This window comes from Melozone crissalis, unplaced genomic scaffold (assembly GCF_028551555.1).
Source record: "Melozone crissalis strain CALT ecotype California unplaced genomic scaffold, PUWL_Pcris_2 ptg000029l_1, whole genome shotgun sequence".
Classification (NCBI taxonomy): Eukaryota; Metazoa; Chordata; class Aves; order Passeriformes; family Passerellidae; genus Melozone; species Melozone crissalis.
Genome location: NW_026535807.1, coordinates 6,927,149 through 6,946,607, shown reverse-complemented (window position 1 = coordinate 6,946,607; position 19,459 = coordinate 6,927,149). Strand labels below are relative to the sequence as shown.

General features: G+C 45.2%; 1 protein-coding gene across 3 annotated transcripts in view; it reads left to right on the top strand.

Annotated features, from left to right (window-relative positions):
• The window catches only part of SYNPR (synaptoporin), a 97,950-nt gene that overhangs the window by 56,418 nt on the left and 22,073 nt on the right, over nt 1-19,459 (top strand). For all 3 annotated transcript variants that reach the window (XM_054281059.1, XM_054281057.1, XM_054281058.1), the window contains one exon: nt 13,543-13,667. In XM_054281059.1, coding sequence (XP_054137034.1) covers nt 13,543-13,667 — 125 coding nt within the window. The remainder of the gene's footprint in view (nt 1-13,542; nt 13,668-19,459) is intronic.

The following is a 19,459-nucleotide window of genomic DNA, read 5'->3' as shown; positions in this document are numbered from 1 at the left end:
TTGTGTTTAGGCTTGGCTTCTTTCTGGTCTCATGCTGAGCCAAACTGTTCTGTGATTTTTAGGTATGTTGAAATATTTTCAGTTTGTATTTGGCTTTGCAGAGAGGGATGCCTGCTTTGAAAACTTGTTTTGCACTTCATTTTACTGCAGAAACATGAGCAATGATGATTAAAGGGAAAAGGAATTCTTATTTATTGTGTTCTTTCTGGCATTTTAAATCAAAGGTGCCTCCAAAATAATGCTGCAATATTTGATAGAAAAAAAAAATCAGTAAGAGCTATTTAATATTGATCAAGCTGAAGTATGAAATCTGCCTGCCTATTACCTTAGATCAATCTAAAGCATGACAGCTTGGCAGCAACATGTTCCTCATCAAAATATGTTAATGAAATAAAGAAAACCTTTAATTAAGAAAATAGCTTGCTTTTCACAGTGTAACATCATTAGTACAGGTCAATAGACTGTTGCTCTGACTTTCTGCTCCCTGCCTTGGCTTTTACAGTTCAGCAGCCTCATTCCTCAGCCCTCTTGGTTAACTTGGAGACCTCTTTGTTACCTGTGAATAACAGCAAGGTGCAGCTATTTCTTTCTTCCCATCACAGCTCCTGGTGAGCTTCCCAGGCAGCACAAATCAGGGGCTGTAATAGGCTGAGGAAAACAAGATGTATAGCTTTAATACTTTCAGACTACCTAATACTTGAGTTTGCAGCATTATACTGATTAATTTATTGACACTTCAGTTCTCTGATACTTGAGCTGTATCCATGGGAATCAATAGCTTTGGTGCTCCAGAAGTCTTTAAGAACTCCAGCTGTAGCACAAGTTGGAGCTGCTATGAGAGCATGTTTGAGTATGTATCTGCTCAGAAAATCAACAGATTAAACCTAGAATAGTCTGCTACTCTCATGACACCAGGGTATGCTAATAGATATATGAAGTGTACTTTAATAAGATGTTAGAAGGCTGTAACTGAGTTTATTAAACCCACAGGAGAAGATAAGGATGTTGTGTAAGCCCAAGCTAAACTCTTCTAAAATCAGAGAGAAATTTCAGATTAGCAATAACTGCTTAGTCATTTAAAGCCGCTTTTGGACAGCTTTAATTATCCATCACCCTCTCCTTTTTTCTTTTTTTTTTTTTTTTTATTGTAATAGTTCATGTGCCTTCTCACCTGCTTGAAGAGCAGCTGATGGGAATATTTGGTGTTGTGCCCCCCAGCAGTGGCTGCTGGGCTCTGCTGGGTCTGTGCCCTGGCTGAGCTGATGCTGGTGCCCAGCATCCCACAGGCAGCCAGGGCACTCCACAGGCAAGCCCATGTGCTTTGTTCCTGAAAATGGAGTTAATGGGCACTCAGTTCAGTGGCTTTCTGGTGTTTTTGTGATTGCTGTTTCATAAGGACCATACACATATTCAGAGCAGCTGCATGGCTTGAATGTGTGTGCTTGGCACAGAAAACGTGGCACAGGAAATGTGCCGCGTGCCACCATGTCAGAGAACAAGGTACACAACAATAATTGTCTTTTTGTCAGTCCTTTAGCTCCTCAGGTGTGGAGGGCATGGGTGTCTGAGCAATGCACACCTCACACACTTTCTAAGCATGATCCTGCCTGGCTGAGGACAGCACTGGGCATTTCTAACTTTGCTCAGCCCTGGTATCTGGCTCGGTGCAGCCCTTGAGGTGAGCAGGGAACATGTTTGGGTGACCCAGAAGGGGAGGGGGCTGAAAGCACAGCTCCTGCTCCTAGCCTGCAAACCTAAAGGCCTGGTTTTTCTGTGCCATATAACTCATCATAGCAGGGGTGCCAGACTGTCCTGAAGCCAGGTTGTGGTTTATTAAGGAAGGAGTTGATCTCATCCTAATAGCTTTGAAGCAGGAAAAGTGGCTTGAAATGGCTGGTTGGGCTGCAGGCAGGGGCAAGTCTCATCCCTGTCCCTGAGGGCAGGCTGCCAGCAGCCAGGGGACTTAAGGCACAAAGTGAAAATGTGGTTAAGTATTTTGCTGCAAGGCTTTCTCTTGGCAGAGGAGCTTTTGGCTGAGCAGAAATGATCCCATCAGCCCCACATCTCTACGGGGTATGGCTGACACAAACTCAGGGGGACAGGAGAGCTTGCCCTGCTCATCATGTCATACATGCAGAAATCCTCTGTGTCCATGGGGTTTTCTCTCTGTCCTTTTGCCCGTCCTCATGCTGCAATGTGCGGTGATCTTTCATCTCCACCTGCTTGGTGTTAGCAGGTCTGGGGGCAGCTGCTCCCCAGCCCAGTACCACCAACCACCCTCAGCTCTCAGACCTTGGAGCAGCCTCCATCCCCTCCCCAGGAGTGTGATACCCACTCTGCAAGATGCCTTCAGGCTGATGTGCAGACTAGGCTTGGTGCAACTGCAGGGACAGGTTCACAGCATGGTGCTTTGCAAGCCTTGGCACTGAAAATTTGAGATTTGTGCCAGTGGGATGGAGACATCATTGTCTCCTGCTAGGAGGTGTGTCAGGGTTTGAAACCTTAATTTAGGGGTGTTTGGATCCCAAGAGTTTCATTTCCTTTGAGACCTGTCTTTCTGGCTGCTCCTCTAGCAGCTCAAACAATTCTGGAGAAATTCCACAAACCCTTTAAAAAATTGGTTTCTTAAATATCTGACTCCTTCTGAATGTCTGATACTCCTTTTTTAGCCAGGTCCTTGGATGTAATGAGTACTTTCCTCACCTCTGTTGATCCTGTTCAGATCAATAGAAACTCTGCAGGGGGAAAGGTATTTGTATTGACATTGGGTGGCAGCTGCCTGTCAGTGCTGGTGATTGCAGGTGGTACTTTATTCTTCATGTTACTCTTGATTAAGAGTTCCTGCAGAACTATATGACTGGTTTTTTCCAGGGAATTTTTCCACGAACATAGGATGGTTGATGACAACCAACTAACCTGGACTTTAGTTTTTCCTGATTTTGCTTGTGGGCTCTCTTTTCCCTCAGCAAGCTGAGCACAAGTAGTTGCAAGCGTTGTGAATTTGGCTTGTTTTTGCACGGTGGGCTGGAGACTCAGCCCAGCTGGTCTGAGCAGAGCTGGGGTCTCTGTGTCCTCCTGGGCTTGAGGTACCACTGTGGGATGCAGGAATCTGGGAGCTGTGCCATGGATTGGGAACAGGGAAGGGCCATACTTCTGCTCAGTGCATCCCTGCCTCCTCATGCAGAGGCAGAGCAGGAGCTGCTGTGAGATGAGAGATGGAGCTGCTGCCTGCCAGCGATGCAGCCGTGTCTGTGCACAGGGGCAGGGTGTCTGGGGAGCCCAGGGGACAGGAGCTCCTCTCTGTGCCAGCCCTGAGGATGCTGGAAGGGCCCATGGGTGTGTCTGGGCTGCAGGTGATGCTGGGGCTGGGGACACACTCCCTGTAGAACCATGGAGCTCGCTCAGCCTTTATTTCCTTCAGTGTCCAGTGCAGAGGGTCTGGCTCTGCCTGTCCTCAGTTTGCAGATGTGACCAAAAGGTTGCAAAGAGCCCTTGTATCTGCAGTGAAACTCTGGTAACTGAGCTCTGAGGCCAGAGACGTGACAGTACTGTGAAACTCTTCAGCAGTCCTCCCCTGTTGTGTGCCATCTCTTATTTTGGAGGAAAAAAGAAAAAAGGCGAGGAAAGAAAAGGAAATGAGAAAGATGTGCTAAGCTCATCTGTAGAGGCAGAGACAGGTGATCAGCATGGGGTATCTGCAGTGCTGTGCCTTCCCTCTCCTCTCTTTTCCAGGCTGCTCTGTGTGTGTCAGGGCTGTCTGTCCCTCTGTCCCTGCACAGGCTGGGTGGGTGGCAGAGCCCTGTGCCACCTGAAGGGCTCTGCTGTGCCTCATCTGTCACCCAAGCTCCCCGGTGCCGTGGCAAAGCAAATATGCTGCAGCAGGCTGGAAAGCTGTAAACATATGGGCACTAACAACAGATTAAGTGAGTGATTTAGTCTAAGGGGCTTGGTGGATTACCATAAAATGTATCTTAATTAGAAAAGCAATCAAAGTTGCACCGAGTCAATGAGGATGAAACGTCTCTGTTGGCAGCAGCGAGCGCCCTGTCCCCCATGCCAGGGGATGTGGATGGCAGTGGATGCAGCTCATGCTCACTTTGGGGGGTTTCCCAGCTCAGCCTGGAGTGCAGGCTGCCTTCATGCTGAATTATTTGTTATTTGACCAATGAAACCATCCTGTGAGCTGCTCAGAATGAGTCTGATGGTGTACTCAGGTTCCTTTAAAGGCATTTACAAACCAGAAGCTGCTGAAGGTGAAGGCAGAGAGCATTTGCACATTTTCCTTAAAACTCTGTACCATTACCCAAAGATACATCTAAGTGTTTGCAGTGTATAGTACAGCTAGTCCCAGATAAAGGATTGGGGCTTCTAAGTGCTACCATAACACAAATAATTAATAAGTCTATCTCCCTCCCTGTGTCCTTATCTTTTCAGTGAGCATGGCCATAATTAGCTTTCACCTGATTTTAAGTTTATAGCATGTTCAATTGCTTTTTCCATTCTGCTTGTGTTTTCTCTGCTTCCTTATTTTAGTGGTCCTGGCTTTATTCCACAGGCCAGAGTCTATAGATTAAAAAAAAAGCTGGATGTTCATCTCCAGCAGTGCAGATGTAAAGATTGCAACAGCCAAAAACATATTGATGCATTATTGGTTTTCTACAAGTGTCTGTTTCTTTTCTGGGGTCTGGGAGGATTTGAAGTACATTGGGAAGTGGCACAGAAGATTTGCAGCAGCTGCTGGCAGCTGAGAGAAAGGGAAGGATGACTGGTTGTCTCAGAATTAAATATTTTGAACCATGAAGGAAATGGAGAACATTCAGGCAAGAACCTGATTTTTGAAAAGTTTTTTCTCTTTGTGTTTGGAAGCAAGAATAGGTACAGATTTAATGGAACACGAATTAAAGAGTGTGAATAAAAAGGAGACAGGCAAGAGGTGTGAAGCAGCACAGGAACAGGAGATGCAGGGGAACAGGACAACTTAACCTGTCCAGATGAAGTGTTTCAGAGCTAGTGAGATAAGGACAGTGTTGTTAGCATTTCCCAAATATGTTGTGTTTAGGTGTTGCTTTTTATGATTTAAGTGTGGGAAGGAGAGCAATACCATCTCTGGGGACAGAGTATAAGAGGAGTGGCAGAAAAGAAGAGGAGAGGGAGGTTTTCATTTTAAAAATTTTTCTTGCTCAAAATGTTCCCTGCGAATTCCCAGAGCTCAGCAAAGCAAACGTTCATTTATAGCCCATCATCTTAATTATTAAAAAATAAATTATTTTTACCATGTGGGCTGATATTTAGCCAGGAGCAAATTCTGATTCCAGCCTTTTGCACAGAGGTGGGTGTCGAGGTCAAAGCCAGCTCCAGTGGATTTTTCCATCCAAAACTGGTTTGAGATGAGGCAATGGGCCCCATGTTTGGAGACAGAGCCAGGGCAGGCATGTAGGACAGCAGGTGACAGGCAGCAGATGACACCAGAGAGTTGCACTGGAGCCCAGGGAGCTGAGGGGAAGCTACTAATGGCCCCTGATGAGCATGGACGTGATAATAATGAGGTTAATGCCCTTTCATTCACCCAGAAACATCTTCAGGAATGTATAATCCCTGCTAGTCAATGGGCAATCATTAGGTCATAAATAATACAGCGTGAGTGAAGGACAAGAGCTCTTCCTGTAATGATCATTTTCCGTCAGGGCTGACCCAGGGAGGGTTTGGTTGCAGCCCCCTGCCTGTGCCACGCTGCAGGGACCCAGCTGCCAGAGCATTTTCTGGTCAGAGGAGTGCTCCAGCCTCTCAGTTCTGCTGTGTGCATCTGTCACCAGAGCAGGGAAATTCTCCTCAGGAGCCCAGGCCCAGCAGTAGTGCTGGGAAAGGAGCTGAAGCTAATGGGAAGTACAAAGGCACAAATTAGGCGAGGGAGCAGTTCCAGGAGCCATCAGGGAATGCTGCCAGGGAGCAGTGGTGCCTGGTGGGGATAAGCTGGGAATGGGGCTGGGCTCCCTGGCTGGGAGAGGTGCCCTGTCCCAGCCCCAGCCCAGGGCAGGTGCTGTGCGCACTGAGTACAGCGCTGCCTTTGAGAGCTGGGTGTGTGGTCCCTGCCATTGTGCTGCAGTGTGGCGCAGCCTTGGCTGTGGTTGAGTCCCTGTGCCTGTGGTGGCCAGCCAGGCTTTAAAGACATCAAATTCAGTAGCACTTTCCCTTCACAGAGTGCTTCCCATGTGTGCATGTCACTCAGCCGTAATGTAAATCCCTGTGGTTATTAGAGGGAGTAAATCCCACTCAGTAATAACTTGGATCCTGCTCTGTATGCATTTATATTACATTATGGGCCATTTTAAGCCCAGATGCTTTTGAACCCACCAAGCAAAAGAGGAAACGAGCAGCCATCCAACCTTTTTTATTTTATAATGTTTACACTTGTTACACAATAAATCACATACAATCAGGCTGTAAAGTCTGCACAAAACCTGTTGTTTTCTGGAGGGAGCAGAAACAGAGTTCTATTTATGCATTAACCTGAGTGTTTGGTGGGTTGTTGCACATTGCCTGTTAGTAAAATGAGAATTGACTTGACCTATTAGAAAAGCTCTCTTGTACCTCTACCATGGCTTTCCATGGTTTTGCCTGTGGTGGTCACATGTGGAAGGGGACACAGAGTGGGAGTGGCTGCTCTCCAGGACTCTGGGCACTTGTGATGCTCTGGGCACTGTCACAATGTGGATCCTGGTAGAGACTGCCACGGTTGTTTATTTTTTATTTTTGCTGGAAGTCCAGGACTAGAAAAGCTCTCAGGCCCAAGAAGGAGCACGTCTCTGCTGCAGTGACATATGTCACAGCATGAGTCATTCAGGGATTATATGTACAATCCAAACATGTCTGTCCAACTTGTGCTCCTGTGTCCTTAAATGAAAAGGGCACGAAGGGGAAGCTGTGGAGGCTGCAGAGGAAGAGCCAGAACTTACAGGCTGTTCTACAGCCAGAGGGGAAAGGGCTGCAGGTATGTCTGTGATACATCCCAAATGAAGCCATGTTCACCCAGTAATTACCCCAGGTACCCCTAAAACTGTTTGCAGCACGTGTTTGTGTCCTTTGTTCCATGGAAGACATCACCAATGTGTCAATGTCCATGTGCTGAAAGCAATTTATACAATAAATTTTAAAAACCCTTGGGACCTCGTAAATGCTTACCTCAAACCTTTGCTCATGGTTAGAGGTGCTTGTGTAGGTTACTTGTGTAAGTACCTCTGTACTCCAAGGCTTTTCCCTGAGTCCAAGAAGAGATGCTCTGTATGTGCCTCTGTTTTCTGCCTGTTAACTCTTCCATGCATGCTGCCAACCTTAGCATTAGCTTTCAACTTTGTGGCTGACCCATTAAATACTGGGTGAAACAGCTTGCATTACATTTCCAACTTAATAAATAGGAAAGGCATTACACAGATTCTGTCTGGCCATCTGGAGGAACAGTGTTCTTTACCCCAACAAATGGCTATCTAATCCTCTCATATACAGTTGGGCTTTATTCTATTAAAATATAATGAGAAATGACTACCATACCATTATTTGGTGGAGCTAAATGGGATTTTTAGAATAATCAATGGAAGATGAATGGAAAAGATAAAGGTTTTCTTCAAAGCAAAAGAGAGAAAATTGTCTCCTTGGGATTAAAGTATTGTATAACCAAGTTATTATAAAATGATCTTTACTCACTAAAAATACCCCAATTTCATTTCCATAAATCTTTCCATTAAGAATCAAATCAAGTTGTTGGGTTTTGGTTTTTTTATTAAAAAAGCTAAACATTAAATGAAGTGTTGTGCTTCAAACACGGGATGCTGTGGTGTTCCTGCCTGCCCTGGGGTCAGGTCTTTCCATCCAGCTGATGGCATCAAGGGGTCGTTTTTGTGAGTGCTCTAAAATGCCAGACAGAGGTTTTCTGCTGTAGATGGCCTCATGAAGACCCCACAGCCCTGTGGGGAAGTTGTGGAGCAGATTGGTCTCCTCCAGGTGTAGGACTGTGGCATATGTGGCTCTTCATGCCTGAACTTCGAGCTGCTCCCTCATCCCTGGGGTTTTCACTCCACACAGACCTGGGCTGGCACAGGAGCCTCTTAGCAATACTGCTGCTTATTTATAAGGTGGGCACACTAAATCCCAGCAATCAGTGAACTGTGGCTTGAGGGTTTGTTTCTCAGCAGGAGCAGAATATATTTCAGCTTTCTCCCTGTGTAGTTGCTGAAGGAAAGTGACTCCAACTAGTTGTCACCCCCCACCCAAGAACTGCGTTGGTTGCAATGCTCTCCACCTCCAATTCATCAACCAGTCAAGCTGATATAATTAGGAATCCCAAAGTCAATAATCTGATAATCTCCAGTGCACAAAGGCTTGTATGTAGGAGAAGTGATTCCAGGAAGTCTGCAGCTCAGATTCGTGCAGGAAAAATGCCAGATTTTAAAAAAGAAGCAGGCAGAGACCCAGAGGAGAGAGTGCTTCCTAATCCTTCACTGGTGACATATTTTGGGCCATCAGTTCTGCAGTAAATGTTTCCAGTAGAGTCCTTTAGTGCCTTCAACCCTTCCCTTTACAGCCTTAATAATAATGTTCAATTACTGGTTGTGCCCTATAAATAAATAATCTCAGTTTAACGAGACGCTCTGCTGCGTGAGCGGTGCCGGCTGCGGGGGGACGTCTCCAGAGCACTGAGCTCCCTCCTCTCTCCACACACACTCCTGGCCACTGTGGGACGTGTCAGTCAATGCAACATTTGGCAGAGGTTTTGCAGTGTCTCTGTTATGGTGGTATGGAGAAAGGGAGGTCTCAGATCCAGAAATGATGCCAGAAAAATAGGTCTGCTTTTAAAACAGTCTGGACGTGTAAAATGACTAATAATAGTGCAGGCGTTTTGAATATTTCACGTTGCTCTTTCAGAGTGTCAGGAGTTCCCCTTGGCTCTCCAGTGTTAGGGTAGGAGTAGGGGACTGGGGTGACCTCTTTGGGAAAGCATCCAGCAGGTTCATTCCCATTTTCCTTCCTTGGTGCCAAGAGAAAGCATTGGAGACCAACCTACATAGTGAACTGCATCCCTCACAGCCCGTTTTTGGCCACCACAGCTCCAGGCAAAACTAACATTTTGTTTTTAAGATCTTGCCCTCCTGGAGGACCCACCCAGGAGCCCTCAGGCAGAGCAGGTCCTCTCCTTTGCAGCAGGATAATTTTGGGGTGCGTCCCCAGCACGGCTCCATCCTGTCAGCCAGCAAATTGCCACAGGCTGCTGCACAGGGCAGATGTGCTCCCACAGAAAGCAAGTGGTTTTTATGGAAGTTTCATCAATTTTAAATGACACTGTTGTCTTCCTAGCAGGATGTTTCAGCTGTAACATGCTCCACATAAGCCTTTCAACTCGCCTTGTCAGGAGCTGTTCTGCCTTCCCCTGGTGTGCACAGCGAGCCTGTTGCTCAGCAGGCATTGAGGGGAATTGTCACAAAGCCAAACAGGGAGAAGGGATATGAAATCATCCTGTTTTTCCCTTCCATGGTGGGATGAGTGATGCCCAGGGTCACATGCTGAGGCACCACCAACTGTTTAATTCACAGCTGGGAATTGGGCTCCCTCAAGGCATCACACAAGTCCCTGGCTGCTGGGTTGGGAAAGGAAGGAGCCAGCCTTGAGCCTGGATAAATGACAGCACCTGAATGCTGAATGACAGGATTCACTGCCATTGCATTGAAACCTGGCAGCAGAAGAAGGGAGGTGGTCCCAAAAATCATATGATGGACCTTTCCCTGCCCTGTGCTGGTGTGAGAAGCAGTGTTGTGCTCTGCTGGGTATTACGCTGCTGTTTTTTTCTCAAAGTGCTAAGGAACCAACTGGTCTTTAAAACATGCTTGTCTGATTTGACAGGGAAGGCTGGTTTATTGTTGCACAGTACCACAATAAACATAATTTCTGATGGTTAATTTATATTGTGGGATTATACTTCTTTGCAGAAATACACCTGTAGTAAAGGCCAAGGCTGGAGGTCAAAGAGGGAATATCATCATAACAGGATCTGGGAATGGTGTTAATCACTTTACAGAAACTCATTGCCTTGGCAGCATTGTGTCTGAGACCATGAGGAAGAAGGATGATCTTCCAGCCAGCCTAGCCTGGACATGTGAGATGTGCATTGCTCCAGTCTGTGCTGAGAAGCACAAATAATGTTCCTTGCTGTCCCTCCTTTGGTCTGTGCCTCACTGGGTGGGTTGGTAACTGCTTCCAGAGCACACACTGAATTTGGGGGATGCTTGGTGTGTTATCCCACATGGAATGTGGAGCACTGATCCAGGCTGGGGACAGGAATTTTCCATTTCCCTGCAAGGGTCCCAGCACCATCCTCCCCAGTGTATAACAATGGCCAGGCAATACCTGCAGCTGCAGAGGGATGGGAGCATAGGAGAAAGGAGGGTTTGCCCTGCTCCTACTCCTGTGGGCAGCAGCAGCCTGGCACAGCCAGGGCAGCAAGGATTTGTTGTCTCAGTGGCAGCACATTCCTCCCATTCCTCTGCAGGACTGGCTGTCAGCCCTGAGCCTGGGCAGGCAGCAGCCATGGGATAACCAGAGGTAACTGCACGGGGACATTTATCTCATGTGAAGGGGACAAGCTGGATGTGTGCACACTTGCAGATAGCCTGGTGCTGAGTGTGGATTTATAGGCAAAGAGTAAATAGGAACATGGGGAAACACTTTCCCTTTCTCCATAAACTTTTCAATTTCAGAGCAGCCCGATTCAATAAAATTATCTTGCAAATGGAGGTTTTATTGAGTCTGGCCCATAAAGCTCCCATTATGGGGTTTACAACTGCCTTTTACACAAATCCTGTTCTAATAAAATACAGTGGTGTTTACAGTATTCCTGAAATGGCCACAGAATTACCGTGTGCACAAAAAGCCAGCTAGTAATTCTTGGCTTATTGCTCTGGGCAGTCCTCTGACAGCATAAAGCAGCACAACTGGAGTGGGGGAGAAGGGAAAATGCAGAGGTAGGAGGAGAAGAGTTATGCTGCTGCTTGACTATGGTACCCCAGAGAAATACCATTGATTTACAGCCCTCACTCTGCATTCCCTTGATGTAAATTATAAATATGCTTCCTAAAGGTGTTTGGTGTCCTCAGCATGCAGCTGTGGGGGCTGGCTGGGCATTGCTGGCAGCTGGGTGATCCCAGCCATCAGCTGATCCAGCCACAGCAGGGAACCAGGCTTGAGCTGCTGAGGCACAGCTGAAGTTTGGTATAAAGGTCTGCAGCATGGTCCTTTTTCCCTTCCCACCTGCCCTGTGGGTGCTGCCTGGTGCTGGGAGCAGAGTGTGGGCTGGGTAAGGCTGGGAGCTGCTGGCTGTGCATGGAAGGGTTTGCTGAAAAGCTTCTGGTTGAGAGCTGGTTGTGGGGCCAAAGTAAAGGCTGGATGCTCTGAATAGGGGACAGGAAAAACTGGGAATTCTGGAGAGATACTTCCAGGAAGGAATAGCCTAAACTGTGTTTTTGGGTATGGCTCTGTGCCCTTGGTGAAAAAACATGATGAAACCCATTATGGTGATTTCTAATGCATGATTAAAGGAGGTGCAGTTCAGTTGCACCTCTTTCCTCTGCTTGTCCCCTTGCTGAGAGTGTTGGCTGGGAGGTGATGGCTCTTCCTTTATGGCAGGTCTGACACTGCAGGCTTTCAAGTTCCCTCTTTATTTATCACTGTTAATCTTTGCGCCTATGTACCTGCAAACCATTTGCATTTGCGACTCTGTTAATTAGGCCAGAAAGCAGGTCAGCATTCTCTCCTGTTCTCCTTAATATATTTGTTTTCACAAATTGACCTGAGGTGATTAATGCTGATTTTCAGTGCTGTGCTACATGTAAGGGCAGAAACTTCTTGTGTGTACAGAGGAAGTGTCTCATTTAGGATGAAGGAGCACTATTTAAGTTGCAGTGAAAACGTTTATTTTGTGGCGCATATTTAACAAGTCAATTCATAGTGAAATTCAGCTTTCTTCTTTTGCAGTGAGCTCAGCAAGAAGAATTGATTCAATCAAAGTTTTTATTAGCTTTTCTTGTCATTAGGTACCTAAATACCTTTGCAAATCTATCCTCCATGTATGATATGCTCTGATCACATTGGAAGTGAGTGGCAGGGTGGAAACTTGCATCATTCTCCTGTTACTCCCTGCGCTCAGCACATCACTCTGCACCCAGGGAGGGTCTCACTGCCCCAGTGCTCAGGTGTCACTCTCTGGGGAAAAGGGGAACATGCAAAGCTGAATTCCAAGGAGGCTGGTGAAACTTGGGGCTTTGTTTATGCTGCAAATTGGGAGAACTAAGATTAATGGCATGTTTTACAAAGCCTTGTGCAGCAAGAAAAGACCTAGTTTTTCTATTTATTATATTTTCAGTCTGTTATTTTGCCATTACATCTGCTTGCTGCATTATTTTTCAGTGTCCAAAAACATGGTTTCTTTCCCAGATGTGAATGCTCTGTTTCTTCTGGGTTCCTGATTTTAGCTTATTTAATTGTGGCTGGGATTGGGCATTTGCTTGCCATTTCCCTGATCTGCCCTTCTGTAGATCTCACAGTAACTCTGTTAAAACTAATGGAATACTTCAGGGCTATAGTGCTGCAATCAACAAAATCTAACCTGTCCTTTAATTTAAATTACAGCTGCATAAATAAACTGTACCCACTTCTACTTGGGGTCTTCCAAGGAAGCCTACATCAGTGATGTTTGAAGATACTTATGCCTGCTTCCAATTCCTTTCTTTGAACCCTTGATATAAAAGCTGATGTGTCTCTGCCCTGCATACTCCCTCCTTCATTATTTTTTCTCCTGAAGATTAACATGTGTTATAGGTTTGCATCAGAACCACCCAAGCTCTTTTTTCCTTTCCAGTTTGCCTGACTCCAGCCAAAGTCTGGAATTCCTTTCTGCTTTGCAGTCAGTTCACTTCACCTCTATGTCCACTTTAGATTATGGTAGTAATTTAGGAAAAGTAATTAAAACAAACAATGTGGGTTTTGTTTAAGTCATAAATTAACTGGGAGAGGGGCAGGTCATGTCTGTGTTTTGCCACATAATACAATGGTGGCTGTGTGAAGTGTCTGGGTCTGCTGTTGCTGCTTCTGGTTGCACCTTTGAAATACTTCTGCCACTGTTTTGTTTGGGTTAAGAATTACTCATTATGTTCAGTCAATATCCATCCCTCTCATCCAATCTCACGTGTCTGTGGGGTGATTGAAATAACTGCTTGGGTTGTGAATCCCAAATAGGGCTCAAGACAGGAGGGAAGGGCTGAGATGGCTGGCATGGACAAATGGTGATGGCTCTGTCTGTGTGGCAACAGAGCTTCATGTGTCATGGCTCTGTGCTTCTGGGAAGGATAAGGAATAATGTATGGCAATGCTTTAAATGCAAGGAGTGATGGATAACCTGACTCAAGGGGGATCAGTTTGGGGCTGAGCTAGAGCTACTGCATGGATCTGCTCGTGGTGGTCGCTGAAACGAAACTAAATAAAAGTATTGTTTGTTTTTGACAGCTTTTTGCAATCTTTGCATTTGCAACATGCGGCGGGTACTCTGGAGAGCTGCGCCTCAGTGTGGACTGTGCAAACAAGTCCGAGAGTGACCTCAGCATTGACATAGCCTTTGCCTACCCCTTCAGGTAAGTCTGAGTGACCTCAGCATTGGCGCAGCCTTTGCCTACCCCTTCAGGTAAGTCTGAGAGTGACCTCAGCATTGGCACAGCCTTTGCCTACCCCTTCAGGTAAGTCCCACAGAGATCTCAGCATTGGCACAGCCTTTGCCTACCCCTTCAGGTAAGTCTGAGTGACCTCAGCATTGACATAGCCTTTGCCTACCCCTTCAGGTAAGTCTGAGAGTGACCTCAGCATTGACATAGCCTTTGCCTACCCCTTCAGGTAACCCCGGCCGCGCACGCTTCGTCTCTCGGGGCTGGGCTGGCCAAGCTGCATGGGAGGGAATCCTTCACTTACAGCACATTTCAGTCAAGCACCAGTCTGGGGCTCCAGAATTTTCCTCTGCTGTACAGGAGGAATGAGTTGGGCTACTCATTTGGCTATCCACCTGGTGTGGATGGAGCCATGGAGCTGCTGGGAGTGGGAGCTCAGCGGAGGAGAGTTCATGATTCTCAGATTCCAGAGCCCTGGGGAGGCCAGGAAAGCTGGGGGAGTGGGAAATGGGAGGCAAGGAAAACTAAAACAACACAATCATCCCAAGATGAAAAACTGTAGTGTAGCCATTAACTTAAGCTGGAAATGGGAGAGGTTTCCCATCCATTGCAGTAGCAAGGATATGAAATAGCTGCTCCAAGGGAATCATCCCAAGATGAAAAACTGTAGTGTACCCACTAACTTCAGCTGGAAATTAAAGAGGTTTCCCATCCACTGCAGTAACAAGGATCTGAAATGGCTGCTCCAAGGGATGGGGAAGCAAAAAGCCAAAATGAGCTTGAACCATAATTTTGAAATGTTTTTTAAAAATTTTATTAATTGCCGGTTTGCATCTCTTGGTGCCTGAATGCTTTAAAACCTAGTGATTTAGGAAAACAGTTTTCACAAGATTTTCTATGTTTTTAAGTACATCTGAAAACTGTAGTGTAGTTATACATATATATATAATATTATATACTAATATAAATAATGTTCTTGCCATTTAAGATCCTGCTTCAAAAAAGCATCTACAGTCTTTTTTTTTTTTTGATATGTCAAGTCCAGTGCAGAAACCACTCAGTTTTGTATAAGTGATTTCTTCAAGGAATTGAGATGATTAAGAAAAGAATGCATAATTCAATCTCAAGTCTAGTACACTATGACTCTAAAATCAGTGTTCTTCCTTGGGAAATCACATGCTGTTTTGCTTGTGATTGCTATGCACAGACCAGACTTGAAAGCATCTATTTCTTTAACATTTCTGTTCTAAGATACAGCAAATTCCAAACAGTGGGAACTGAATTTGATTCCTTGAAATGTTGTTCTTGCTTGCCATACATTTATTACTCTAAAAAGTCACATTTCCTGGTATTACACATGTTTATTTTTTGGCTTGAATATGTCCACATTTTCTTTCATTTCTGCTTAGTATGCGTAGGAGAGATCCTGAAAATTGAGTTATGTGAGTTTGTAATTTGATTCACTTCCAAATAGGTCATTTCTCCAACATTCATTACAAGTACACCCTGTAGTGAAGTGCTTTTAGTTTGCATGATTATAAAATAGTATTTTATTTTAAAAGTTAATAAAACAGAGAGAAGGAGCCCTGAAGTGTCTCCTGGTGTTCCACCAGGCACATCAGCCATTGTTTCTAGAAGGAAGTGGCTGGATCTGCAATCTCCCACAGTTTTGCTTATTAGAAAACTGGAAGTAATTGATGGGCAATGTAACATTCCAGCATGTTGCAGAGATGTTGCAGAATAGGGTTTATTTGCAGGAGAGATCCAGCTGAGGCTGTAGCTGGCCCTTGAACTCAGCATGCACAGATGGGATGGATGTACAGTGAGGTGATTGGCAATGTGGTACAAACACACCTGAAATGTGCAGGTGAGAGGGGAGATGACACTTTGCTGATTCAGGAGAAGCATGAATACACTCAGATTTTGTGCAATTTGGGATTTTGTTTGCAAACCTGAGGCAGATGCAAGAAGTGTCCAGAGATATGGAGATTACATGAGGCAGCAGATGTGTGCCTGGAAAATCTGCTACTTTGGAACTTGGTGTCATCTCAGTGTTCTATCCAAATATTCCTGTGACTTTCTCGTGTGTTTGCTATTTTTGTTTTTCTCCACAGAACGGAGATGGGGTGCTCTAAAAACAGAAGTGAGATTAGCTAGGAAAGGTAACATCTCAGAGCAGTGAATAAGCTTGGAAAAGGCAGCTCAGAAAAGCTGAGGCTCTCTAATCAAGGCTGTGCTCCTCAGGCTGAGGCTCATCTCCCCGCATGGGCTTGCAGGCATTGTTAGGTAGGATGAATTTCCCACCAGTTGTCTTGCATTCAGGTCCATCTTCCCATGGCATTTTCCTTTCAAATGCCTCCACAGTCCTGATTATTGGCTGTCAGCTGGGGGAGGTGTAGGTGGAAGGAGAGAAGCTGCTGAGCATCTGACACCCTGCTGCTGTTGGGGCTGTCAGCAGTGACACTGAAGCAGTCAAAATACCTGAGTGCTGCTTTTTTATTAGCTGCACCTTCCAGCATGACTTGAAACAAAGAAAGTCGTGCTACCAGCTGCTTTCATTTCTCTTGCTGGGAATTTGAGGCTTTATTTTCTTCTCCCAAAAAAGGAAGTGCTAGACCTTGGCCAATAGGTGACAAGTGTCAAGAGCTTTAAGCTGACAAACAAAATGGTAAGGCTGAACAGGACAGCTGGGCAAAGCAGGAAGGCTTGGGTTCCTTCAATATCATTTTGGAAATGAGATTGAAGGAACCTGAAAACCTTCCTAGTAAAGGAAGATCAGAATGGGGAGGGAGTTTTCCAGACTGAAAGGATGGGCATTGAACTTGTGACCAATGCGTGTGGGGCCAATCACCTGAGCTAAAGAAAAGGATGCAGGAGGGCAAAACCAGGGCTGGTGGGGTGTGGGCTTAGGCCACTCTTGAACGCACAGAAGCAGCACTGCACTTCACACAGGTAGGTCCAGAGGCTCCCAAAACAAAGGAGCATCTTCACACCTGCTTATTGAGACTTTTCTCAGCCCCAACCTACAAATTGCAAAAGTCTCCAGCAAGAAATAAAAATTAGTCCAAGAGAAATAATTAGAACAATTATATAGGAAGTTTTGAAACATACCTTTAAATTAAGTTTAATTTTTTCTTGGTTTTATTTAAAGTTAATGGCTTTTTGGAAGTTATGCTTGGCTCCTGTGTTGTCTTACTGCTGTTGTAACTCTGGTAGCAGGAAATTGGGGAGCACCAAAAGGAAAACCCAAAGAAACCTTTTTCACAAGGTCCTGCTTCTCATTTCTGCTGGAATCACTTTCTTAGTTAGTTCTGGACCTGGATTAATTTGCCCTTTGAAAAGAGGGAAGTAAGGAAAAGCATAAAAGTGTGCTAATCATGTGCTAATCACTTCCAGAGTGACCTGGTGCAGTGGTGCTTCTGCACTGCTGGGAGGCAGGATCCCTGGGAGAAAAGCCCTGTCTGTGCAGGGTGGCTGTGTCAGGAGCATGAGGAGGCTGAGCCATTCCCAGCTGAGCCATTCCCAGCTGAGCTTCTGCTCTGACCTCGTGCTGCTGGGGTGCAGTAACCACTGAAGAGTCCCCCCAGTATTGACGTAATTGACCCCAAATCTGGCTCCACCATCTCTCCTGGAACAGCAGATGAGATGGATGCTTTTCCATCCACAATTGCTCTGATTCATTTAAGCTTCCTGCAGCTCATGTCCATGACCCTGTAGCCACCCTGCAGTGTGGAAATTAACCTGAAGTCTAAACCCTAATATCCTCCTCCAGTGTGTCCTGGAGCTCTGCCACACTCTGCTACAGAGCTTGCCAGACTCTTCCATGCCTAATCTGATGTTTATAAAGATGTTATAAATATTCACCTGAAGGTTTTTTTTTTCTCATTTTGGCCTGATTCTAGTTTTATCACAGAGCATTTCTTCCTTCCTCATGTTTTAAAGCACAAATCAGCCATTCTATGGATACCTGTATATGCATTTTGGAAGTTTGACAAGTTCAAATAAGGAATCAGTTTCTCTGGCCCTACAGTGGCAGTTTTTCTCTAGCAGTAGGATCTGTGCTTGATACAGAGTCTATTGCAAATTTGGCACACATTAGGATGTTCATTAACTTGACCCTCACCCAGGCAATGATTCTTTGAGGGGGTGGAAAAAAAAAATCAGTATCTTGGGATTATTTGTTACTCTCACAGTCCATCACCCTTTCAGATTGGATTTGTCACTTATCCAAGTGCCCTGAAGCAATATGTTTTGTCTATAATAAGAGTCCTAGTGAAGGTCCTATTTGTTTATTATTTTCTGTGATCCCAGAAATATTTTTGTCATGTACTTGGTTTTTCCTTGGACTTACTTTGATAATAAGTGGTAGAACAGTACACCTACTGGGTACATACTTGTTACTGCTGTTCACTATTTTAAGATGCTTTTTCACCAGTCCTCCTAAAAGCAAGTATTTTTGTATACTTATCTTACCAAGTCTGTACTGAAGATTTTTGCTAGTTAATTATTCCTATCACAAACTTGATGTTTTACTTGCAACTGGTAGAGTTGCACTGAAGCATTTTCAACTACTGATTGAAATGAACCTTTGCACCTCAGAGTGCTCTTGTGATGATGTGCTGGGAGAGGACTCTGTGCTGAGGCTCTTTGTGGTTGTGCCCTGTCCATTCCAGGCAGGAGTGCTGTGCCAGAGCCTGGCTCTGGGTGATGCTGGTGGGGTCTGTGGCTCATGGGAGTCCCATGAGCAGAGATGTTGTGCTGGTAGAACCTGCAGGGCAATGGGAAGGGAAAACAATCTCCATACAAGCCCCGAAGTTAAGTCTTGAGGCAGACCCTGGACTAAAATCTCTTTGCCTGTAGCTTTTGGAGATGCTTTAAGCCAAGCCTGCATACAGAGTATATCCCCAAGTTGAATGATGCATGGGAAATAATTGGGAGCATCTCTTGTCTTTTCTTGGGGCATTCATTCTGCAAACTACATGGAAAATATTGACCTGGAGGATGACATTGTTAAATTTTAAACACTCTCACCCTAGCCACCTTCTTAGGTAAAGTGTGTGCAGAGGTGTTAGGAGCACTGAGCCGCAGTTACCAGAAGGACAGAGTAGGATTTCCTGGTGCTAACATGAGACCCTGATGAAAATTTGTCTTTGCACATCTTTGTATCAAGCAGTGAGCAAAACAAATGTTTTCCATTTTATTCTAAATCACATATTAGTATCTTTTCAGTGTGCTAGTAAAGCTGTCTCTTCAAGTGGTCCTTCCTTCTGAAGGAAAAGGAAATTATGTTTTATGGGAGCTTTTCATTCACTTTAAGCATCTCATTTGAATAAAGACATTCCCATTGAGCACCCTTGAAAGTGTTCACCTCATCTGCATGCTATGGGCAGCCTAGTCTTCCATTTGAAATATGACAGCCAGATCTAAATTGCCTACTTAGAAGCTACAAATGATAATTAAGGAGAAAACATCTAACTTTTTGAGCTTTGCATCTATCTTTCTTTGGAAAAGGCCTCTGGTAATGTTAGCACATTTCTCTTCCAGTGTGTGCTATCCTTCTATTTTTTGCCATCCATTTGTAAATCTTGCTTCAGAATTCAGTGAAAAACATTCTGGCTGAAAGATTATGAATGTCTGCAATGGCTGGGAGACTGAGAGCTGCTGATAAATAGAAATTCTTTCCACTAAGTAGCTGCCTGCAGTGCTGACTTCCAGGCAGCTGTGGTGGGCTCTGCTCCCAGACTTCTTGGGAGGTTGGAGATAGG